Raw genomic sequence first — 23,910 nt, forward strand, 5'->3', positions numbered from 1 at the left:
CAAGTGTCTGAATGACATCTTCGCTCTGTTCGGGTTCCCCAGCTATATACATAGCGACAGGGGCTCATCGTTCATGAGCGACGAACTTCGGCAGTACCTGCTAACAAGAGGTATCGCCACGAGCAGGACCACCAGTTACAACCCCCGGGGGAACGGCCAGGTGGAAAGGGAGAACGCGACGGTTTGGAAGGCAGTCCTCTTAGCACTAAAATCTAAGGGCCTTCCGACCTCCCGCTGGCAGGAGGTCCTCCCTGCAGCGCTTCACTCCATTCGGTCACTGCTTTGTACTGCCACTAATGCGACCCCTCATGAGAAAATGTTCGTTTTCCCCCGGAAGTCTACATCGGGAACCTCGCTACCAGCATGGTTGACTTCTCCTGGGCCTGTCCTACTGCGGAGGCACGTGAGGACGCATAAAACGGACCCCCTGGTCGAGCGGGTGCACCTCCTACACGCCAACCCCCAGTATGCCTGGGTGACATACCCAGACGGGCGGGAGGACACGGTCTCCATACGAGATCTCGCACCCTCGGGTACCCCTGAATTACCACCGTTATCCCCCTTACCACCGTTATCCCCCTTACCACTGTTATCCCCCACCACCCCTCCCAACCCAACCCCTGCAGACGGCATGCCAAAGCCCCAGGAATCTTCGCCAACCACCCAGACACCAGACCCGACGTCGGATGCTGCAACACCACCGCCGCCACCACGACGATCAGGACGTCAGACAAGGCCTCCTGATAGACTTAACTTGTAGTACCCTTCACCCCGCCGGACTTCACATTAAACAAGGGGTGAATGTGGTAAACCACTGTATTGTATATTGCCACCTCTGGGTGGCGCTGTGTATGGAGGCATGCCTCAGCTGACTCCACCCACCACTGTGTGGGTTTCGTTCAGACTTGTTCAGTCACTCACGAAGAAGCATGGTCTCTTCTTAGCTAATAAAAGCCTTATTCATCTCTTCTTTCGACTCATCATCTCTTCTTCGACTCATCACCTTTTATGAAGTAATTGATAAGCGTATCACCTGGTGAACCAGATGTTCACTAAAGAAACCTTGATATGGAACCCCATTTATAGCCCTTATGGCTTTGAAGCCCAAATTGGAACAAAGAAAGATCAAAAGGGATAACTTCACAATAGACAAAGCTACCATTCAAAATGGGGGATTCTAGACAAGCAGTTGAGCTGTCAGGATTTCCTGGCAGAATATTTACACCTGTAAGACAAAGCAACTCTTCTTGTACAGAGCAAGGTTGGATTTCGTCCCAGGTAGGAAGGCATTCCCAAATTATTGGCCCGTATTTTCCGATCGGAGGCTTCCTGCATGTGGAGGCCTCTGATCTGGAGAAAATCTACACCCTTACCTGAGGGCTCCGGAGGTCTGGACATTTCCGATCCTGGGCCTCTGCTCTACGAAATGCGCAGGACCCAGGTATCCCAGGGGCGCATGCGGTTTGCAAGAGTCCCTGGGATCACATGGGTCATGGGGCATCAATGGGAGAAGGGAATCCCCCTTCATGCTTTTGACAAGTCTCTCAGCTTAGACCCGTCAAATGTATGAATGGGGATCACTCAAAAAACACATCAAAACATTAAATATATATTTTTTTTAAATCACATTTTTAAAATTAGTTAATATTACATTCAATTAAATATTTTAAACAATTTTATTTTTTGAAAAAAAATCTAAGTTTTTTATGGGGCTAAAAATAAACTTACTTTTTTTTAAAAAGTATTTTAAAATTGTAAATGAGTGAAAAAAATATTTTTTTACTTTTGTAAACTCTTAGGCTGGTAAAAGCAGGCTTTACGCTTGCTTTTACCAGGCGTAAGATTTTTAAGGGATTTCAGCAGGCAGAGGTTCTGCAGAAAGCGGAACTCTCCCCCCGCAGAGGCCCTTCTCCCGGGCAGGCAGATGATCTGACCAGAGGATTCTTGACAGATCGGAAGTGCCGGTTTTCAGCGCATGCGCAGTCCATGCCTGAAACCGACACTTGCGAGGTCCCTACGGGTGCACACCTCGTACACACCCATAGGGATCGGAAAATATGGGCTATTAGCTCTGTCTCCTTGCAAGTAGGTCATAATGGCCCGAAATATGCGGTGGATAATAACAGTGAATGAACAGCGTTCGCTGTTATTACCACTTTGAAACAGATCGCAACTTCAGGATGTGGCTGGCCTCCCACATTCCGCTCTATGTAAACTTGAGGTCATCCAAAACTCGGCTGCCCGTGTCCTAACTCGCAACAAGTCTGGTTCGCCCATCACCCCTGTGCTCGCTGACCTACATTGGCTCCCGGTTTTCAAATCCCTCCATGGCCTCACCCCTTCCTATCTCTGTAATCTCCTTCAGCCCCACAACCCCCTGAGATAGCTGCGCTCCTCTAATTCTGCACTCTTGAGCATCCCTGATTATAATCGCTCAACCTTTGGTGGCCATGTCTTCTGTTGCCTAGGTCCTAAGCTCTGGAATTCCCTGCCTAAACCTGTCTGCCTCGCTAACGCTCTTTTTTCCTCCTTTAAGACGCTCCTTAAAACCTACCTCTTTGACCAAGCTTTTGGTCACCTGCCCTAATTTATCCTTATGTGGATCAGTGTCATTTTTTTTGTCTGAAAATACTCCTGTGCAGCGCCTTGGGATGTTTTACTATGTTAAAGGCGTTATGTAAATACAAGTTGTTGTTGTTGATGTAGTACATGCACATCCCAATGTGCAAATCCTGATGTTGCAGCCAGTCATTCGCTGCTCTGACACAGGTTGCGCTGTGCTCTGCACCGCCGCCCGCCCCCCCCCCCCCCAGCCAGCAATCAGCGTGATTTGTCAAATCAGGGAAACTGACAAAAAGTTTGGCTTCTAAAGAAACGTTATGGCCCTGAAAAACTCATTTTAATTTTGTGGAGTGTCAAATTTATCCACTTTAATTTTAAAAAAAAAGTTTGTTCATCTTTATTTCAGGTTTACATTTTCCCCATGTGAGAGCCTCGGTCTTTGTTTTGCATTTTTAACATTTAAAAAAAGTTAGAATCAAAGGAGCTTACTCACTGGAAAAACTCAGCAGGCCAGGCAACATCCGTGGAGTGAAATAAGAGTCAACGTTTCGGGTCAAAACCCTTTACCAGTCTTGATAAAGGGTTTTGACCCGAAATGTTGACTCTATTTTCTCTCCACGGATGTTGCCTGGCCTGCTGAGTTTTTCCAGCATTTTCTGTTGTTATTTCGGATTTCCAGCATCTGCAGTATTTTGCTATCGAGCTTACTCACTTCCTGGTTCTCGGTATGTGAGAATTCTGCATTGTGGTTGGCTGCTTAGACAGCTTGTTGACATCACAGCAGCTCGCGTTAGGGATTCCCCATTAACTTACGCTGATTTGCTCGTTGGAAAAGCCGATCCTCTCGCCACAGAAATCATGGGAAGCTTACTTCGGGGCCAGCAGCGAATGCCTCTGCTTCGTTGCTGACTACAAATTACGGGCCAACATTAAGTGTTTATGTCACCTATGGGGACTTGGCAATTGACAGTTCGTTAGGCAGTTAACATAGACAGAGGTGATTCATTTCCTCCATTTGAAGTGACATTGACACACTATTTGAGAGACACTCAGCAAGCAGTAAATAAACTGAGTGGCCAACAGCTGGCCAGCCACTAAAATTCCATAAGGAAATATATTTTAAAAAGTCTTTCATGATTTAAAAACAAGATTGATCTCTAATTCATCACACAGCTGTCATAGATTTTCAGTTAGCAGACACGCCCACTTAAAATGGCAAAAATGCATTTTGCCAAAAGAAATGCAAATATATTTCTAATCTGACAACCATTTAATATCGAATGATATTTACATGTCCAGAGGTGTTTCCTCCTCCTCAAAGCTTTTCAGTCATTTCTGTAACTTTCCCAGTCAGCATGTTTCATGGTTTTTTTTTTTGAGTGGTAGTCCTGTTTCTAGTTTTAGGGAGATAATATTTTACAGACAGCCCTTCTCTTCTGCTTGACTGTTGGCTCAAAAACTTATTTTCTGCCTGGAGGTGATGATTGAACGGGCGTCATGCACAACTTCAGTTAACAGCTTTTTGAAGTGAAGTGGAATTTTGACCCTGATGAGCGTTTGCAATACAGTATTCATCATCATTGCCAGCACTGACCTAACTTGATGCAAAATAGAAAATTATTGCATTTTCCAGCATTGTTATTTATTAGCTTGATGAATTCGAAGCAGCAACAATATAAATTACAAACTTTGGAATTTTAAATACATTTAAATTAGGAACATAGGAATTGCTGGATGAAAAAAGACCACATTCCATCTAATTCACCTTCTACCATCCTGTTAGTCAAATGATAATGAAGTTGTTGACTAATCATAGCAATCAATCTCTATCAATTAGCCTACAACAGACCCAGACATGATACGAGGAAAACCCCAGTGGCGGCGAGCTTTGGGAACCACAGGTCCAAAGTCACCTGTTCGTCCCAAGCATGCTACACTTACCACGTCATGTCTCAAATTACACATAACAATATTCCAAAATGTTATTTTCTGAAATAAATCTATCTAATTTGCATTTGAATGAATCAATACTAACTGCCTGCACTGTCTCCCTCGGGAGCCTGCTCCATAGATTGGCCACTCGCTCACTGAAATATTGTTTCCACAGATTAGCTTTGAATACACCCCTCTTCAAGTGCAGGCCGACGAATCCTCTGTTCTGGACAAGGTGAAATAGCTTGTCATGGTCTACATTAACTAAAAGCAACAGTTGTATCACCTCCCAACCTTCTATTTTCCAATGAGAACATGTCTAATTTACATAATCGCTCCTCATAATCCAGTCCCACCGACCTCTCAATCATTCTGGTTGCAATCTTCTGTGCCCTTTCAACAGCTGCAATGTCTTTTTTTGTACTGCGGCAAAAATTCTATGAAATCACACTTATTCTAGCATAACATTATTGATAAGAAATGCTACCTTGAGATGCAAAGCTGGAATCCTGCCTGGGATCTCTTATTCAGAATTGTTCTCCTACTTAAGTGTTTTAATGGAATGTTGACTGGGCCATATAGTAAGTTGCAGAATGAAAAGCCAAGTGTATCTTTGCCAGGTTTCCATTCCCCTGTCTGTCATTTTAAGTGAGGTCTGATACTCGATCTCTACCTAATTATTTTCATATGTGGCAGAGAGAGATGTTATGAATAAAAACCCTGGTAATTCCTACCTTACCAAAACAAAAATGGTTTATTTTTCAGTATCTTATGAATGGTTCCCAGGAAGTTTATAAATTCCTTTCATTTATGACATGTCATTTCTGTTGATTGTAAAAGCTTTAAAACCTACAATCAATAGTCTAATATTTCCGTGTAGCACTCCTGCATTAGCAGTTTAAATGCAAAACCTACATAATGTACAATGTGATAGTAATCGTGATTGTGTCTCGAGCTAAGTGCCTCAGTTGAGGATAATTCTTTGACAATGTTATAGTTACAACTATAATTTAACATGATGTAGTGTAGATCAGGGAAAGATTTTACTTACATCTAGGGCTCTGAAGGTTTATAGACTCATTTGGGTTGGCAAAATCATCACTTCAGGACAACAGATACATGCAAGTACAGTACTTGAGCTCTCTCTAGGTAGTGCTGACACGCTTAAGGAATGTGATTTGCATCTGCCAGCTAACTAATCACTTTTCCTGATTAAACCCTTAAATTTTACACACATTTATTGACTCACTGTTGCATATCTGATCAGTAGCATAAACTAATGTAGTTCATCATTGTTTGGTACCATTTTTGTTTAACGTGTATGCTATTTTCTCACAATTGCACTCTTGTGAGAGGCTGCAAAAATGTACTTGAAAATGTTTCCTGAGATGTATTTTAATATACATATATAATGTTCAACTATAGTTGCAAATGTAACTTTACCTAAGAATTAACTGGGAAACTTAACAGGTTGTAACCACCATTCCATCACCGTGTATTCATACATGCATGCTACGCAACAATGTAAGAATATTGCAGTTTTGAAGATTTTATGGGCAATTTTTGATGCATGGTTCAGTTTCCATAATGTCAATGGGGTTAAATGTAAACTATTTGCTTCACTCCAGTTGCATTATGGGAACATGAAAAGACTGGTTACAGATCCTGCAGCGTTAAAACGGGTACAAAAATACCCCAATGAGGCCTGCACCACTGGAGAGCCATTCCAAATAAGGAGGTCGGAGAACCAGGTTTTACCTGAACTGGAATTTGCAGAAAACACCTGAATTCCTTCACCGTCGTGCCTTTCACAAAAACAATTGTCCAAGGGAGAAATTAAAAGCTTGGGGAGAGGGTAGCAGTTTTAGAAAAAAGTACTGAGGAATTGTGTTTGTGACTGAGCTAAATTTGCTTGTGTTCAGCCTTTTTTATGTGATAGCCATGATTTGAGTAATTTTTAACTGTACACTGAGGATAACATAAAGTACAAGTAACCAACCTGCCTGCTAAACTGAAGTGGAAATATGTCCTGTGCTTGTGGTTAGAGCCTGAAATGGGTCTGAATGTATAATGGTCATTGCTTTTTATATTTATAGGGAATTGCCACAATATGGGGCTTATAGATTTCAGCAGGTTTCTTTGAAACCTCCAAATAGGGGCAAGAAATCTATTTTACTAAAATATTTGGAACATGCTGATTTTTTTTTTGTCCTTTCATTTAAAAAAAAGTTTCTCCACTTTCACATTGTTGATTCCTGATCCTAAGCACCAGTCTGTTCGTTGTGCGATATAGGTCTAGTGACAATTATCTTTCATTGTTCCACTCTTATCAGAAAAGACGATGCTAGTAAGAATTGCATTTTGCAATGTTGGCAATTCAATTTTAAAATCCTGAAATTAAATATTTTATGAATTTTTAGGCTGAATTTGGTAGTGTTTACCTTCAGTGCTACTAAAAAAGAGAATTTTGAAATGCATTTGAAAAAGGGCCCAGATAAAAAGCTGAATTGGGACCAGGCACAGTGCAATGCACAGTTGAATCATTTTAATGAAAATGATAAGAGTCGAAGCAGCATGGCAGAACGAGTATGCCGGTGTACCAGCAGGGAAGTTGTGGTGACATGGAGATATCGGATGCAGGTTGGCGCCCACGATTCCCACACAGTTGCATGTCTCATTATTTTAAATCTGCGTAACCCCACAACTGGCATTCTTATTTCATGAGCTCTCATTAAAATAATGAGCTATGTTAGAAATAAAAGCAATAAAAATTGGTTTGCTTTTAACGATCTACAATTATCAGTATAATGAAGTGCATTTGTCTTTGATTTATAAATTGAGTGGACTATGGTTGTATGTTGGAAAGCCTAACTGAAGTCTCTTACCTTTAAGCTCCTCTTATGTGGTAAAGAATAACATCATGGGTTCCTCCCCTCTTTCCTTTGCCAGGAGGAGCATAATCAATCAACCCATGATTATTGAGAAATGCTAGTAGATCTCCCATGGCACTGCTCACTGCACCAGAGGATCCCGTGGTACAGGATACAGTGGAACTCCGCCACCTGGTGCCCTGTAATCGGCAACTACAGTGCCACCAGGACCTGTTTACATAGAGAATTCACATTAAACCTGATTATATAGGCATTTATAATGTTAAATATTGGCATAAAAAGTGTGGCCAAAAATTGTGACAACAGGAAGTGAAGATTGTGGACAGGAAATGTGTACATACAGAAGATTTTTAATACAATATTGATGTCTTCAAAAGACTCCAAATAAACACCAAGTATTTTAACCAGGACATCTGAAAGAAAAGTTTCCAGTTGAGTGATCATGTAGCTTTAAGTGGCTGACCTTATGTTTAAATTCATCAAATGAGGCCTCACAATAGACTTCAGTAACTTGCATCAAACATGGGACATTATTCTCCATTTTAAAATAAGCTACTGTAAAGTACTTCAGTGGGCTCTGTGACATGAATATTTCCCAATGAACATTGGTGACTGCTGCAGGTGTGGTCTTAAGTTGCACAATTGTTTTTCAATGTGTGTTCATTGTCAAGGTGGCACAACACATGTTGATGTAGGCTATGGATTTGTACCTATGAATTCCCTTCCATAGCAAATGTCTGATCTTGGCTGGGTTGAGACACTGAGCGAAGACCAGATGCTTCCTCAGAAGAAGGAGGAGGAAAAATCAAACATTGAATTGTCTGGGCCATTCCAGTGCAGCTTCTGTAGTTTGGGTATGCTCCCTTATGCTGATGGCAGAATCAGAAATGTAGGACTGCTATTTGCCGTGGAGGTAAGGGAGTTGATAACCGCAGACAGCCGGTACATGAAGGGTTCTTGTCCTGTGATTTGAGCTACAGAAGCTGCAAATGTAGAAGTGTCTTTATACATTTGGTCTAAAACCTGTAAAGTGCTGGGGCTGTTTGAGAATGGTGCAGGTGTTTACAGATCAAGAAATCACACTGTTCAATTAAATATTGATGAAGTGCTTTGTCATATTTACAAATTTCATTGAAAAAAAGTTCACCAAATATTTAAAAATAAAAATACTCCCCACCTTCTCTACTATCTTTCCACTTTCCACTAACAATGGATGAGTGGGTTTCTGATCCCAGGCTGATGGCAGTGCTGTAGTTGGACCTTTTATGCAGTACTTGATTGGTGGCGGTCTCGCTCTGCAGTTTTGCACTCTGGGGGGCTCCACTTGCTGCCTACCTAGGAGACATGGCTGAGATCAGGAGTTTGCAAAGAGGAGAAATAAAAACACAAAATGCTGGAAATACACAGTAGATCAGTCAGCATCTGTAAATAGGAAAGACGGGTTATGGTAATGTGCGTGTATGTATATGCGTGTGTGTATGTAGAGAATTAGGGGTCAGGGTGAGTAATAACCCATGTCCCATGACATGTCAATGCTTCACTGAGCTAATTGTGTAGTGCTGCCAAGCTAACCAATTATAGCAAAAAGTCTTCATTTTTAAAAAAATATATTTTTTATTTGCACTAAACCTTTGTTTCCTTTGCCTGAATAGGTGTGTCCATCCTGACTGCATTAACTTAAAAAACATAAATACGTCTTGGTGTAAAAAATTATTTCAGTGTATGTTTGAGATCGTGAAACAAAATTTCAATGTCTAGTTACTGTGTTTTATGAAAATTAAGTTTTTTTCTTGTGGTATTAAGAAAAAATACAATAACTGCAAAAGTAATTTGCTATTTTTTAAAATTTGAATTTGGGTACAGTACTTTGGATAAAAAAATGTTTTACCTTAACATTCATAGCTTCAGTCTGTGAGCTCATTATGGATTTTCCAATCCTTTCCATATTTTCCAGTTGCTGGGATTGTTACTGCGGATTTTGCCTCCGGCCTGGTTCACTGGGGAGCAGACACCTGGGGTTCTGTTGATATCCCTGTCATTGGCAAGGTGAGGGCCGACTGGATGAATAGCATTTAATATGTGCATTGTCTTGTGAGCATGCTGACATCTGGGCCACAATTAAAAATTGTGTCTAAAAATAAGTGCTTTGTTTCTGTGACCCATTCACAATGTTACTTCCTCATCACACACACACACACATACCCTGCAAATGTTTCTGATCCTGTATTTACACTCGAATGCAAATTCAGAGAGCTTCATTGTAAATTGGGCATGAAGTAATGTGAACCAAATATGCTGGTGACTCCTAGTGAGCTATACTAGCGTCAGAATCCATAGAGAATTGCATTATAGAGAGTAAGGTCCTGCACTGAAAGGATCTTTCTCGAAAGAGTATTTTAAATTTAGTTTGAATCAGATTAATTGAAATCAGCTTGTGGCTTAACTGAGCACAGCTGAGAGATACTGAAAGAGGCAGCACTAGAATGTAGTGAAGGTAGGAGGAAGCTTTTAAAAGGGCTATGTTACCTTCCAAACCACACTCCCCTGGATCAACATTGTAGCTGTTGGTTTGTATCCAGCATTGTTTTTGTCATAATTTTGTTTTTGAACAGTTTCAAAGATGTGATTGTTTTGTATTTTTTGAAATTGTTTAAAACATGATGCTTTCTGAAAATTGCAGCATTAACCTTGCCCATGTTTGATGCCTTAATTTTGGTTTGTGGAGTTTTTGTCTTGCATTGTACTTCTGCAGATGATCTCTGAATTGTTTTGTGTATAGCTATTATAGATCCAATAATCTAATTGGGTAGTAAACAGGCACTAATTAATCTCAGTTGTACCATGTCAACTGTACCTGTCTCAGTTGTACCATTAGGGGTGGTACTGAGTAAAGGCCCCCACAGGGAGGGAAAATTAAAAAGTGAGTCACGTTGGACCATTCTCATACACCTCCTATGGGCTGATTTCAAAGTGGTGTTGGCAGAGGCCTGGGAACAGGTTGTTTGCCCCTCCCCCACTCTATTTTCCAGGGATGCTGTGTAGCAACGAGGCCCAAGAAGGAAAGGGGAAGAAAATAGCTTGAAAAAGGAGTCCTTCCTTCAAAAATTGACAGCTGAGACGGAGGGCAAGACCGCATGGACCCAGTGCACCCCCCTAGAAGGACAGCTCAGAGCATGTTTTTGTAAAGGGCTATGATCATGTTACCCGCCCATCCTCAACCTGGCAACAGTGTGAGTCGAGGGGAATGCAGTGTTTATAATGCAGCTGAAGGGGCTGATTAGTTTTCAGAAAAATGTTTACATAGAAAAGCCAGAAATACAGGCCCCAAAGTAATGTTTCTTTAGTTTGAAGGAATGAAGGAAAAATGGACTAAAGTTCAACATGGGACTGTTCTTTTCTCCTACTGGACTGCAGAATAGTCCCCAATGGAATAGCTCATTCTTAGGGTATGGTGTACATTACAGGCTGGAATGCCATTGATTTGAGCTGAAGCTGATGCTTCCTCATTGAATAGAAAGTGAATCTAATTACACTCTGCAGAGTGAATATTTTCACGTGGAATCTTATTTAGTGAATACTTTTTCCTATTTCTACAGCATAGCTGGCAGCATCAGCTTCTTGAGTGTTTTCTGTTGCTTCAGCAATCCAAAACTGCAACAAGTTAAAAAGCAATAACTGTCTCAGACATTGTTTACAGACTGTGTTTTCCCTTCTGAGTCTTCCCAGTAGTGCCAAAGATTAGGTGGAGACTGACAATTCTCAACCACCTGCAGGGGATTCCCCTTTGCTAATCCAGTGTGCTGGTTCCACTGAAATGGATGAAAGCAGTGCTCCAAGGAGGAGGCCTACACTTGGGATTTCTGTTAAAACAATATTTGTTATTTAATAACATAATGACCTGGGGTAAGTACTGGATATGTTAATTAATTAATTAATGTAAGTCCCCAACATCAGCTATTTAAAAAAAAAAAAAAAAAATTGTTGCATGAAATGAAATACCAGTTCTGCGGGCTCCTCTATGAAGCTTTTGCGTTCAAACATTGGCTTGTTTCTTTGCAGAATGATCAGCACTTCTTCCAACAATAAAGAGTTGATGGTATCTTCTAATGTCTCTAGCCAAGGGGTAGATTTTCCCGAACCTGTCGGGAAGAAGGCGGGACTTCCCCTTTCGGGTTTTTGACCCGCCTACTTCGACATCTGGCCAATCCGCGCGATTTTCCCTTGATTGACCTTGTTGAGCCTGCCTAGCGGGCTCAGCAGGCCAATTAAGGGCCACCCGGCAACAGGTGACGTCACAGACTGCAATTTCATCTGTCAAGAGTTCTTGACAGATGAAATATCAGTGTTGCACAGCTGTTTGAAGCTGTGAAACACTGACACTCTGAGTTCTAACATGAGTCCTTCTGCACAGACTCAGTTAGAACTCTCACCGGCACTCAAAGCTGCAGGCTGTCACTTTTGACAGATCGCAGCCATTCAGCTTTCAGTTCCGGCTGAGTGATGCGCTCCCGATGGCTACAGGAAGAAAGGCTGTGAAGGTAAGTACAGGTAAGTAAAAGTTCTTTACACACTTTAGACACACCAAACACACTTACCTTTACACTCATGCACCCATCACTCACCTGAGCACCGACATCGCGACCCCTCCAACTCCTTCAACCCGACGGCCCGCCTGCTCTAACCTGGTGTGGTTTGGAGCTGTCGGGAAACCCCTCAAAATAGGGATTAGGCTAAAAACTGCCTGTTAACAGGCAGTTAATTGGCACTAATCCCTTCCCACCTGGTTTCGGCGGGTCCCAGTGCGGGGTGTGTACCCGCCGCCCCTGAAACTTACGTGGGGCGGGGTTTTGGGCGGGATGGTGTCGGGACCCCCAAATTCGGGATTCCCCCCCCCCCCCCCACGCCTGAAATCCCGCCTGACGGCTCCACAAAAATCTAGCCCGAAGTGTGTGATTTTAGCAGTTCAACTGGACCAGCATCCTACTTGCAACTATAGCTGTCAGGTTGGGCATAATGGAAAAAAGGCTACCTTGTCGGCTTTGGTGGGCAAAAGGCTACCTTGGGCTCAGATGGGGGCAGTATGAGAGGTAAGGAGAGGCAGCAGGGGAGGAATCTTTTGGATGACAGTGTAATGTTGGTTAGACTCCGGTGGGTGGCCTGTGGAGAACAGTGACATCTGCCTTCAAGATGGAACTGGGAAGATTCATTGGGAAATAATGTGACAAAAATAGCGTGACAACCAGTGACTAAAAAGGAAGTATGTGCATAAGCTAAGCTTTTAATATAGATATATTTATGTGCGATCCAATGTGGAACAGGAGGTTACTAGCTTATCGTAATTGTCTATTATCTTACACTTTAATCATCTGAAGTGCAGCATCTGCTGGGTCTTACACAGCAAATAGTTCAAATCTGCTTACTTGCATATCTCCAGCATAGGTATTGTAAAGATATTTAAAAAAAAATTCATAGGATTACATAGAATATATGGCACAGAAACAGGCCATTCGGCCCAACCAGTCCATGCCGGCGTTTATGCTCCACTCGAGCCTCCTCCTGCCTTTCCTCATCTAACTCTGTCAGCATAACCCTCTATTCCTTTCTCCCTCATGTGCATATTTTAAACAAAAAATAATTGGGCGAGGGTTTTTATTGGACAATTTTTGAGAACTGTGGAGATGTAGGATTTTATTGCCATAAACTGTAATTGCTGAGCTGCGAGAGAATAAAATCAGTTGTGACACCAGAGCAGGGAACGGGTTTTAGCAAGTCTAGATCATTGGTGCCATAAAGGTAGCTGGAATGTAACTCTGTTTTTAGCTAAAATGCCTGTGTTATATCAGTAGAGGATTTTTGCAAGTGCTCCCTTTAAATGTCAGACACTTGAGTGTAGAGTGCAACACTCTGAATAATGAGGTTGCAGTCTAGCTATGCACTATGTTCACTGGAGCCTCCCAGTACATTAAATTAACACGGTGGGGACTTGGTGTGATCCCTACTTGCCTCATAAGAGCTGCGCCAGTAGTGATTACATTCATTAGAGTCTTTCACACTTTAGGGTCCAACCATCAAATAATTAGATTCCACTTACACTTGTGTGCAAGTTGGTATTCGTTACAAACTTGGAACAGAGTCAGAGCTGGTCTAAAGTCAAAAAGGATTTTGGTCTGATTATTGACCATGCACTGAAAGTTGCCAGTCAGGACGAAGGGTTATCAACAAGGCTGAGCATGCACTGGAATACATCTCGAGAACATTTGATTATTAGTCAAAGCAGGTTACCCCTTATTTATAACTCATTAGTAATGTCATAGTTTGAATATTGTGTGAAATTATGGGCATCAATCTTCAAAAATTGCAAAGATGAGACTTGCCCAACTGAGCTTGTTTCACTGGAGAAAATTTAGATAAGCATAGAGGGCTATGCTGATAGAGTTAGATGAGGAAAGACGGGAGGAGGCTCGAGTGAAGCATAAACGCCAGCATAGACTGGTTGGGCTGATTGGCCTGTTTCTGTGCTGTATCTCCTATATAATCCTCTGTAAAATTTTGAGAGGGAGGCTTCAACACACAGTGATGGCTAATGTAAACGTAATCAGCTTATTTAACAGACTGAGCATAAAGGTAACAAGCCTCATGCAAGACTACAGATTAGAATTTTTTTCAACTAGCAGATTCCTGAACATGTAGAATCATAGAATGGTTACAGCACAGAAGGAGGCCATTTGGCCCATTGAGCCTGTGCCGGCTCTCTGCAAGAGCACTTCAGATAGTCCCACTCCCCTGCCCTTTCCCTGTAGCCCTGCAAAAAATGTTCCTTCAGGTACTTATCCAAATCCCTTTGTAAAGCCATGATTGAATCTGCCTCCCCCACCCTTTCAGGCAGTGCGTTCCAGATCATAACCACTCGCTGCATAATAGTTTTTCCTCATGTCACCTTTGGTTCTCTTGCCAATCACCTTAAATCTCTGTCCTCTGGTTCTCGATCCTTCCACCAATGGGAACAGTTTATCTCTATCTACTCTGTCTGGACCCCTCATGATTTTGAACACCTCTATCAAATCTTCTCTCAACCTTCTCTGCTCTAAGGAGAACAACCCCAGCTTCGCCAGTCTATCCATGTTACTGAAGTCCCTCATCCCTGAAACCATTCTTGTAAATCTTTTCTGAACCCTCTCTAAGGCCTTCATATCCTTCCTAAAGTGCGGTGCCCAGAATTGGACACAATACTCCAGTTGAGGCTGAACCAGTGTTTTATAAAGGTTCATCATAACTTCCTTGCTTTTGTACTCTATGCCTTTATTTATGAAGCCCAGGATCCTATATGCTTTTTTAACCGCTTTCTCAACCTGCCCTGCCACCTTCAATGATTTGTGCACATATACCCCCAGGTCTCTCTGTTCCTGCATCCCCTTTAGAATTGTACCCTTTAGTTTATATTGCCTCTCCTCATTTTTCCTACCAAAATCTATCGCTTTGCACTTTTCGGTGTTAAATTTCATCTGCCACGTGTCCACCCATTCTACCAGCCTGTCTGTGTCCTCTTGAAGTCTATCACTATCCTCCTCACTGTTTGCTATACTTTAAAGTTTTGTGTCATCTGCAAATTTTGAAATTGTGCCCTGTACACCCAGGTCCAAGTCATTAATATATATCAAGAAAAGCAGTGGTCCTAATACCGACCCCTGGGGAACACCACAGTATACCTTCCTCCAGTCCGAAAAACAACAGTTCACCACTGCTCGATAGCAAAATACTGCAGATGCTGGAAATCCGAAATAACAACAGAAAATGCTGGAAAAACTCAGCAGGTCAGGCAACATCCGTGGAGAGAAATTTGAGTTGACGTTTTGGGTCGAAACCCTTCTTCAAAACTGGAAAGAAAAGAAAATAGATTGAAGGCAAGACTGCGATCGAACAAAAGAAGAAAAAGAGACAATAAAAGGTATTCGAAGCCAGACGAGATGGTAATAGGGCCGTGGAGACAAAAGGCAGCTGAGATTAGGTGTGAAGTGTACTAGCAGGTAAGAGACAGCTGCCAGGTGAGAGAGAGAAACAAAAGGAAGGGGGGGGGGAAGGAGAACCTAAAACAAAGGGGTGGAAAAAAATATAAGTAAAAAAGTAATAGGGGCCGAGGTTATGATCTGAAATTGTTGAACTCGATATTGAGTCTGGAAGGCTGCAAAGTGCCTAATCGGAAGATGAGGTGCTGTTCCTCGAGTTTACGTTGAGCTTCCGTGGAACAATACAAGAGGCCAAGGACGGTGAGGTCCGAGTGGGAATGGAGCGGTGAATTAACACCTCCATCCCCCACCAGGATGGCCTGAGGGCGCTCCGCTTCTTCCTTGAACAGAGGCCCGTCCGGTCCCCATCCACCACCACCCTCCTCCGCCTGGCTGAACTTGTTCTCACATTGAACAACTTCTCCTTTAACTCCACTCATTTCCTCCAAATCAAAGGTGTTGCTATGGGTACCCGCATGGGACCTTGCTATGCCTGCCTTTTCGTGGGCTATGTGGAACAATCTTTGTTCCAGTCCTACTCAGGTCCCCTCCCTCACCTCTTTTCCCAATACATTGATGACTGTATCGGTGCCGTTTCCTACTCTCGTCCCTAACTAGACAATTTCATTCACTTTGCCTCCAATTTCCACCCTTCCCTCACCTTCACATGGTCCATCTCTGACTCTTCCCTTCCCTTCCTCGACTTCTCCGTCTCCATCTCTGGGGATAGGTTATCGACCAATATTCACTACAAGCCCACTGACTCCCACAGCTACCTGGACTACACTTACTCCCACCCCGCCTCCTGTAAGGACTCTATTCCATTCTCCCAGTTTCTCCGTCTCCGCCATATCTGCTCCGACGATGCCACCTTCCACACCAGTGCTTCCGACATGTCTTCCTTTTTTCGCAACCGAGGATTCCCCTCTACCATGGTCGACACGGCCCTCGACCGTGTCCGTTCTATCTCCCGCACTTTTGCCCTCACCCCTGCCTCTCCCTCCCGGAACCACGATAGGGTTCCCCTTGTCCTCACCTTTCACCCCACCAGCCTCCACATTCAACGGATCATCCTCCGCCATTTCCGCTACCTCCAAAGTGATCCCACCACCAAACACATCTTCCCCTCCCCTCCCCTTTCAGCATTCCGTAGGGACCGCTCCCTCCGAGACACCCTAGTCCACTCCTCTATCACCCCAATCAGCCCTTCCCCTTCGCCTGGCACCTTCCCGTGCAAGCGCAGGAGATGTAACACCTGCCCCTATACCTCCCCCCTTCCCACTGTCCAGGGCCCCAAACACCCCTTCCTGGTGAAACAGTGATTTACTTGTACTTCTTGCAATCTACTATACTGTATTCGCTGCTCACGATGCGGTCTCCTCTACATTGGGGAGACCAAACGCAGTTTGGGTGACCGCTTTGCGGAACACCTCCGTTCAGTCCGTAAGGGTGACCCCGAGCTTCCGGTCACCTGTCATTTTAATTCACCGCTCCATTCCCACTCGGACCTCACCATCCTTGGCCTCTTGTATTGTTCCACGGAAGCTCAACGTAAACTCAAGGAACAGCAACTCATCTTCCGATTAGGCACTTTGCAGCTTTCCGGACTCAATATCGTGTTCAACAATTTCAGATCATAACCTCGGCCCCTATTACTTTTTAACTTATTTTTTCCACCCCTTTGTTTTGGGTCCTCCTCCCCCCCCCCACCCCCACCCCCACCCCTCCTTTCCTTTTGTTTCTCTCTCTCACCTGGCAGCTGTCTCTTACCTGCCAGTACACTTCACACCTAATCTCAGCTGCCTTTTGTCTCCACGGCCCTATTATCATCTCGTCTGGCTTCGAATACCTTTTATTGTCTCTTTTTCTTCTTTTGTTCGATCGCAGTCTTGCCTTCGATCTATTTTCTTTTCTTTCCAGTTTTGAAGAAGGGTTTCGACCCGAAACGTCAACTCAAATTTCTCTCCACGGATGTTGGCTGACCTGCTGAGTTTTACCAGCATTTTCTGTTGTTATTTCAGTTCACCACTACTCTCTGTTTCCTGTCACTTAGCCAATTTCATATCCATGCTGCCACTGTCCCTTTTATTCAGTGGGATTCAACTTTGCTGGCAAGCCTTTTTTGCGGTACTTTATCAAACGCCTTTTGGAAGTCCACGTACACCACATTAAACGCACTGCCCTCATCAACCCTTTCTGTTACCTCCTCAAAAAACTCAAACGAGTTAGTTAAACACGAGTTCCATTTAACAAATCCATGCTGACTTTCCTTAAGTAATCCACACTTGTCCAAGTGACTGTTAATTTTGTCCCGGAATATTGTTTCTAAAAGCTTCCCCACCACCAAGGTTAAACTGATTGGCTTGCAGTTGCTGGGTTTATCCTTACACCCTTTTTTGAACAATGGTGTAACATTTGCAATTCTCCAGTCCTCTGGCATCACCCCCATATTTAAGGAAGATTGGAAGATCATGGCCAGTACCTCCGCAATTTCCACCTTTTACTTCCCTCAGCATCCTAGGATGCATCCCATTTGGTCCTGGTGACTTATCTACTTTAAGTACAGCCAGCCTTTCTAGTACCTCCCCTTTATCAATTTTGATCCCATCCAGTATCTCAACTACCTCCTCTTTCACTATGACTTTGGCAGCAGCTTCCTTGGTAAAGACAGATGCAAAGTACTCATTTAATACCTCAGTCATGCCCTCAGCCTCCACGTGTAGGTCTCCTTTTTGATCCCTAATCGTCCCCACCCCTCTGCTTGCTACCCGTTTACTATTTATATGCCTATAGAAGACTTTTGCATTCCCTTTTATGTTGGCTGTCAATCTATTCTCATACTCTTTCTTTGCCCCTCTTATTTCCTTTTTCACTTCCCCTCTGAACTTTCTATATTCAGCCTGGTTCTCACTTGTATTCTGAACCTGACATCTGCCATACACCCCCTTTTTCTGATTCATCTTACTCTCTCTCTTGTCATCCAGGGAGCACTGGCTTTGGTTGCTCAACCTTTCCCCCTTGTGGAAATGTACCTCAACTGTACCCGAACCATCTCTTTAAAGGCTTCATTGCTTGATTACAGTTTTGCCTGCCAATCTTTGATTCCAATTTAGAAAGACACGGATTAATCAAGGATAGTCAGCACGGATTTGTTAAGGGAAGGTCGTGTCTGACAAACTTGATTGAATTTTTTGAGGAGATAACAAGGAGGGTAGATGAGGGTAGTACGTTTGATGTAGTGTATGGACTTTAGCAAGGCTTTTGATGAGGTTTCATATGGCAGACTGGTCACGAAATTAAAAGCGCATGGGATCCAGGGCAAAGTGTCAAGTTGGATTCAAAACTGGCTCGGAGACAGGAAGCAGAGGGTAATGGTTGATGGGTGTTTTTGTGACTGGAAGGCTGTTTCCAGTGGGGTTCCGCAGGGCTCGGTACTAGGTCCCTTGCTTTTGTGGTATATATCAATGATCTAGACTTGAATATAGGGGGTATGATTAAGAAGTTTGCAGATGATACTAAAATCGGCTGTGTGGTTGATACTGAAGAAGGAAGCTGTAGACTGCAAGAAGAGATCAATAAATTGGTCAGGTGGGCAGAACAATGGAATTCAATCCAGAGAAGTGTGAGGTAATGCATTTGGGGAGGGCTAACAAGGAAAGGGAATACACATTAAATGGTAGGACACTGAGTAGTGTAGAGGAACAAAGGGACCTTGGAGTACATGTCTACAGATCCTTGAAGGTAGCAGGCCAGGTAGATAAGTTGGTTAAGAAGGCATACGGAATGCTTGCCTTTATTAGCCGTGGCATAGAATACAAGAGCAGGGGGGTTATGCTTCAACTGTATAAAACACTAGTTAGGCCTCAGCTAGAGTACTGCGTGCAGTTCTGGTGACCACATTACAGGAAAGATGTGATTACACTAGAGAGGGTACAGAGGAGATTTACAAGGATGTTGCCGGGAGTAGAGAATCTTAGCTATGAGGAAAGACTGGATAAGCTGGGTCTGTTTTCCTTGGAACAGAGGAGGCTGAGGGGAGACTTTATTGAGGTGTATAAAATTATGAGGGGCATAGATAAAGTGGATAGTAAGGACCTATTTCCCTTAGCAGAGGGGTCAAAAACCAGGGGGCACAGATTTAAAGTAATTGGTGGAAGGTTTAGAGGGGATTTGAGGGGAAATTTCTTCACCCCGAGGGTTGTGGGGGTCTGGAACTCACTGCCTGAAAGGGTGGTAGAGGCAGGAACCCTAATCACATTTAAAAAGTACTTGGATGTGCACTTGGGATGCTGTAACCTGCAGGACTACGGATCAAGAGCTGGGAAGTGGGATTAGGCTGGATAGCTCTTTGTTGGCCGGCGCGGACACGATGGGCCGAAATGGCCTCCTTCCGTGCTGTAACTTTCTATGATAACCCTGGCCAAATCCGTTCTCAACCCACTGAAATTGGCCCTCCTCCAATTAAGTATTTTTACTCTAGATTGCTCCTTGTCCTTTTCCATAGCTAATCTAAACCTTATGATACTATGATCACTGTTCCCTAAATGTTCCCCTGCAGACACTTGCTCCACTTGACCCACCTCATTCCCCAGAACCAGATCCAATGGCTCCTTCCTCATTAGGCCGGAAAAGTACTGATCAAGAAAGTTCTCCTGAACACAATTCAGAAATTCTTCCCCCTCTCTGCCCTTTACACTATTACTATCCCAGTCTATATTAGGATAATTGAAGTCCCCCATTATCACAAATCTATAGTTTTTGCACCTCTCTGTAATTTCCCTGCACATTTGCTCCCCTATATCCTTCCCACTAGTTGGTAGCCTATAGAATACACTTAGTAGTGTAATGGCATCTCTATTGTTTCTTAACTCTAACCAAATAGATTCTGTCCTTAACCCCTCCAGGTCATCCTCTCTCTCCAGCACTATAGTATTCTCCTTAATCAATACTGCCACCACACCTCCTTTCTTTCCTTCACATCTTATACCCAGGAATATTTAGTACCCAATCCTACCCTTTTTTGAGCCAGATCTCCATTATCGCCACAACATCATATTCCCATGTGGCTATTTGTACCTGCAGCTCACCAACCTTATTTACCACGCTTCGTGTGTTTACACACATGCACTGTAAACCTATCTTATACCTTCTTGTATTCACTCTTAATCTTACTCCACCTAATACTGTACTATTTCTTACTGTAGTTCTACCTGTCTCTCCCAATACTTTGTGCACCTTGTTTCTCCTTTCTAATGCTACATCCTGGTGCCCATCCCCCCGGCCAAATTAGTTTAAACCCTCCCCAACAGCACTTGCAAACCCCCTCGCAAGAATATTGGTCACAGCTCTATTGAGGTGCAACCCGTCCGGTCTGTACAGTTCCCACCTCCCCCAGAACCGCCCCCAATGTCCCAGGAATCTAAAGCCCTCCCTCCTGCACCATTTGTCCAGCCAGTCATTCATCTGCTCTATCCTTCTATTTCTATATACTCACTAGCTCGTGGTACCGAGAGCAATCTGGAGATTACTACCTTTGAGGTCCTGCTTACTAATCTTTTTCCTAGCTCCCTAAAATCTGTTTGCAGGACCTCAATTCTCTTTCTTTCTACCTATGTCATTGATACCGATATGGACCACGACCTCTGGCTGTTCACCCTCTCCCCTCAGAATGTCCTGCAGCCGCTCAGTGACATCCTTGACCCTGGCACCAAGGAGGCAACATACCATCCTGGAATCACATCTGCGGCCACAGAAACGCCTGTCTGTTCCCTTAGCTATTGAATCCCCTATCACTATGGCTTTCCCGATCTACTTCCTCCTCATTTCCCCCCCTCCACCCCCCATACAGTTGAGCCACCCGCAGTGCTGTGGACTTGGCTCTGGCTGTACTCCCCAGAGGAACCATCACCCTCACCAGTTTTTAGAACTGAATACTGGATTAGAGCATGAGATGCACTCAGGGGGCTCCTGCACTACCTGCCTGGTCCTACTTGTCTGTCTGGCGGTCACCCATTCCCTCTCTGCCTGCACACTCTTAAGCTGTGGGGTGACCATCTTCTGAAACGTGCTATCCACGTAACTCTCAGCCTCATGGATGCATTGCAGTGATGCCAGCTGCTGCTCATGCTCTGAAACCCGGAGCTCGAGCTCCTCCATCTGACGACTCTTCCTGCACATGTAGTTGTCCAGGACATGGGAAGCATCTTGGAATTCCCACATGGCACAAGATGTGCATTTGACAGGACGGAGATGCCCTGCCATGTAAAGTAGATTCACAACAAATGTTATGTTGATTATCACTACTGAAGTGTTGGATAAATACCTGCTTAAGAGTAGCATTGAGATTTTAAGGATAGAAATAGATAATCAAATTATGTAACGAACATGCAGAAATTAAGAAGTCATCTGTAGAATGCAACTGGCTAGAGTTGGACGGCTGACTAGTAATATTGAATTAATATCTTGATGTTTTGATTCTATACCTTTTTGAGGATTGGAACACCTTTAAGAGCTTTATTTTCTTCCGTACTTTATCTGCGGTAAGACATCTCCCTTTAGCGTTTAGCATAAGTTCAATGGCGAGGCAAAATGTACATCATGCATGGGGGGAGTGGGGGGAAAGAGGCTTTCTGGTCTCTTGTTGTTTCATAACGTTTTCAATGATCTAAATGCTGCAGTTATTACTTGCATTGGGATTTGGAATAACAACTTTCAGCACTTGACCTTGGACTTGTTTATTGGGCAGATTAATACACATACTGACTGGAGGCATAAACTCTGGGGCATTTGTCTTGTGACTCCTGACACAAACTGAATGCAGTCTCTATTGGGCCGAAAGCAGAAACTGGCTTGAGGAATGTTTACCTATCGTAAGTTTGCTGAATACTTGCTAGTGGATTTATAGTTCTGAATGGTCAAAAGGAGGGCTATGTTACTGTTCTGTTGTGGCCTCTCATTCTTTGGTACATTTGACATTCTAATTTTTGGTTTGTCTTTCACTGTATTTGATTTTATTTGTTCTGTGGGCTCCAACGTGCTCCAGCTTTTAGTTTGCCCTTTGTGCACTGATAGATCATTTTTTATATTCCATATTTTCTTAAGGGGCTGGCTGAGAACTTCCTTGGAGAACGCCACCTCTTTGTCATAGTGACATTTAAAAAGTAAATACATTCATTAAAATAGAACTGTTGCAAGAGGGATATGCTCCATTTCGAAGCAGGAAGGTGAGGGAGAAGGTGACTAGAGCTTTCTCTTTGTACAGCAGTACCACATGACCTCCATACTCCACCAATTTGTTTACGCCCTCTTCTCCATTCATCGTTTGTTATCCTCGTCAATGTGCCTCCTGATCCCATGTTTCTGCTGAATCTTTTCACTGCCTTTTGAGAAGCCACTGTCTAGTCCTTCTGCCTACTGAAGTGAAGAATGGGGTACAAGAGTCCTTTTACAAAAATGACAATGTGAGCCCGACTTTCTCTTGTGCATGGAGTACAGATGCAATACTTTTCACTCAATATTTCCATTCCCCATTAATGCAGGTTACATTATGTACTCACTATGCCTCTACTCTTTCAGGCCTCAATACTATGGGCAAATGATCCACAATAAATATAGAGATAGCAGCTCGTATCTGCGTAGTAGCAGGATTGTGAATTATTTTAATCGGAAAATAAAATGTATACCACAGGCTTGTGGGGGTGACTTTTAATTTAAAAGTTGCTGCTTATTGGAAGCGTGCTTACTTACCTCAGGAAAGTTATATACAAACATTTTCAATGGTTGTAGAGTCATACATGCCAATTGTCCACATTTTATGTGGACATTTTGTAGTGCCTGGAAACAACTCTTTCCTCCTCCCCCACCACATTCAAAAGTACAATTTGGATTCACTTCTGGTTCAGCCAAGCATTTGAGATTCAATGATACTATTGTTACATTCATCACCAATTCATGAAAGTGCATAAAGAAGTACTCCAGTTAATTCTACTTGAGATAAAAGCTAACATCAGGACCTCCCCAAATGGATTGCCCATTAAAAGTTAACTTGCCCAAAACTAAATTTAGCTGCTTTATAGGGAACCAATCCCCTCCAAAAAAGCAGTAGTTTAAATCTGGGTAAATGTGTGTCCAGTGGGGGGAAAAGGGCTAAAATTCAGTACATTTGACAAATGGGGTTGATAATGAGAACAGTTAGATTAATAATAATAGGAGGGAGCCTTTGATGTAGTGGAAGCATTCCCACCTTTGAAGTCAGGCCTGCCTTAGTGGATTAATCACTCTATCGGCTATTATAAAGATGGTTACATCCATGGGAGGACCGTTCTTGTTGTGGCCTCAGACTGTTAATCAGCCTGCAAATCATTCCACTGCTTCACAATATTTCCCAAGGGAAGAGTGCAAAGATACGAAAATAACAATGTACACCAAGTGAAAAACAACAATGCACACCAAGTGAAGAGAATGGGAGAGTAACCAATATTTGTTCAAGAAGGGAGAGAAACATAATCTGGGTAATGGTACAT

The 23,910-nt window shown here is 43.2% G+C and overlaps 1 protein-coding gene across 3 annotated transcripts in view; it reads left to right on the top strand.

Annotated features, from left to right (window-relative positions):
- Positions 1-23,910, top strand: part of peds1a (plasmanylethanolamine desaturase 1a) — a 136,993-nt gene that overhangs the window by 70,957 nt on the left and 42,126 nt on the right. For all 3 annotated transcript variants that reach the window (XM_085991490.1, XM_085991492.1, XM_085991489.1), the window contains one exon: positions 9,340-9,431. In XM_085991490.1, the coding sequence (XP_085847616.1) occupies positions 9,340-9,431 (92 nt within the window). The remainder of the gene's footprint in view (positions 1-9,339; positions 9,432-23,910) is intronic.

Source organism: Somniosus microcephalus, chromosome 6, assembly GCF_052327205.1.
Source record: "Somniosus microcephalus isolate GS21.2 chromosome 6, FLI_Smic_1.0, whole genome shotgun sequence".
In the NCBI taxonomy this organism is placed as follows: Eukaryota; Metazoa; Chordata; class Chondrichthyes; order Squaliformes; family Somniosidae; genus Somniosus; species Somniosus microcephalus.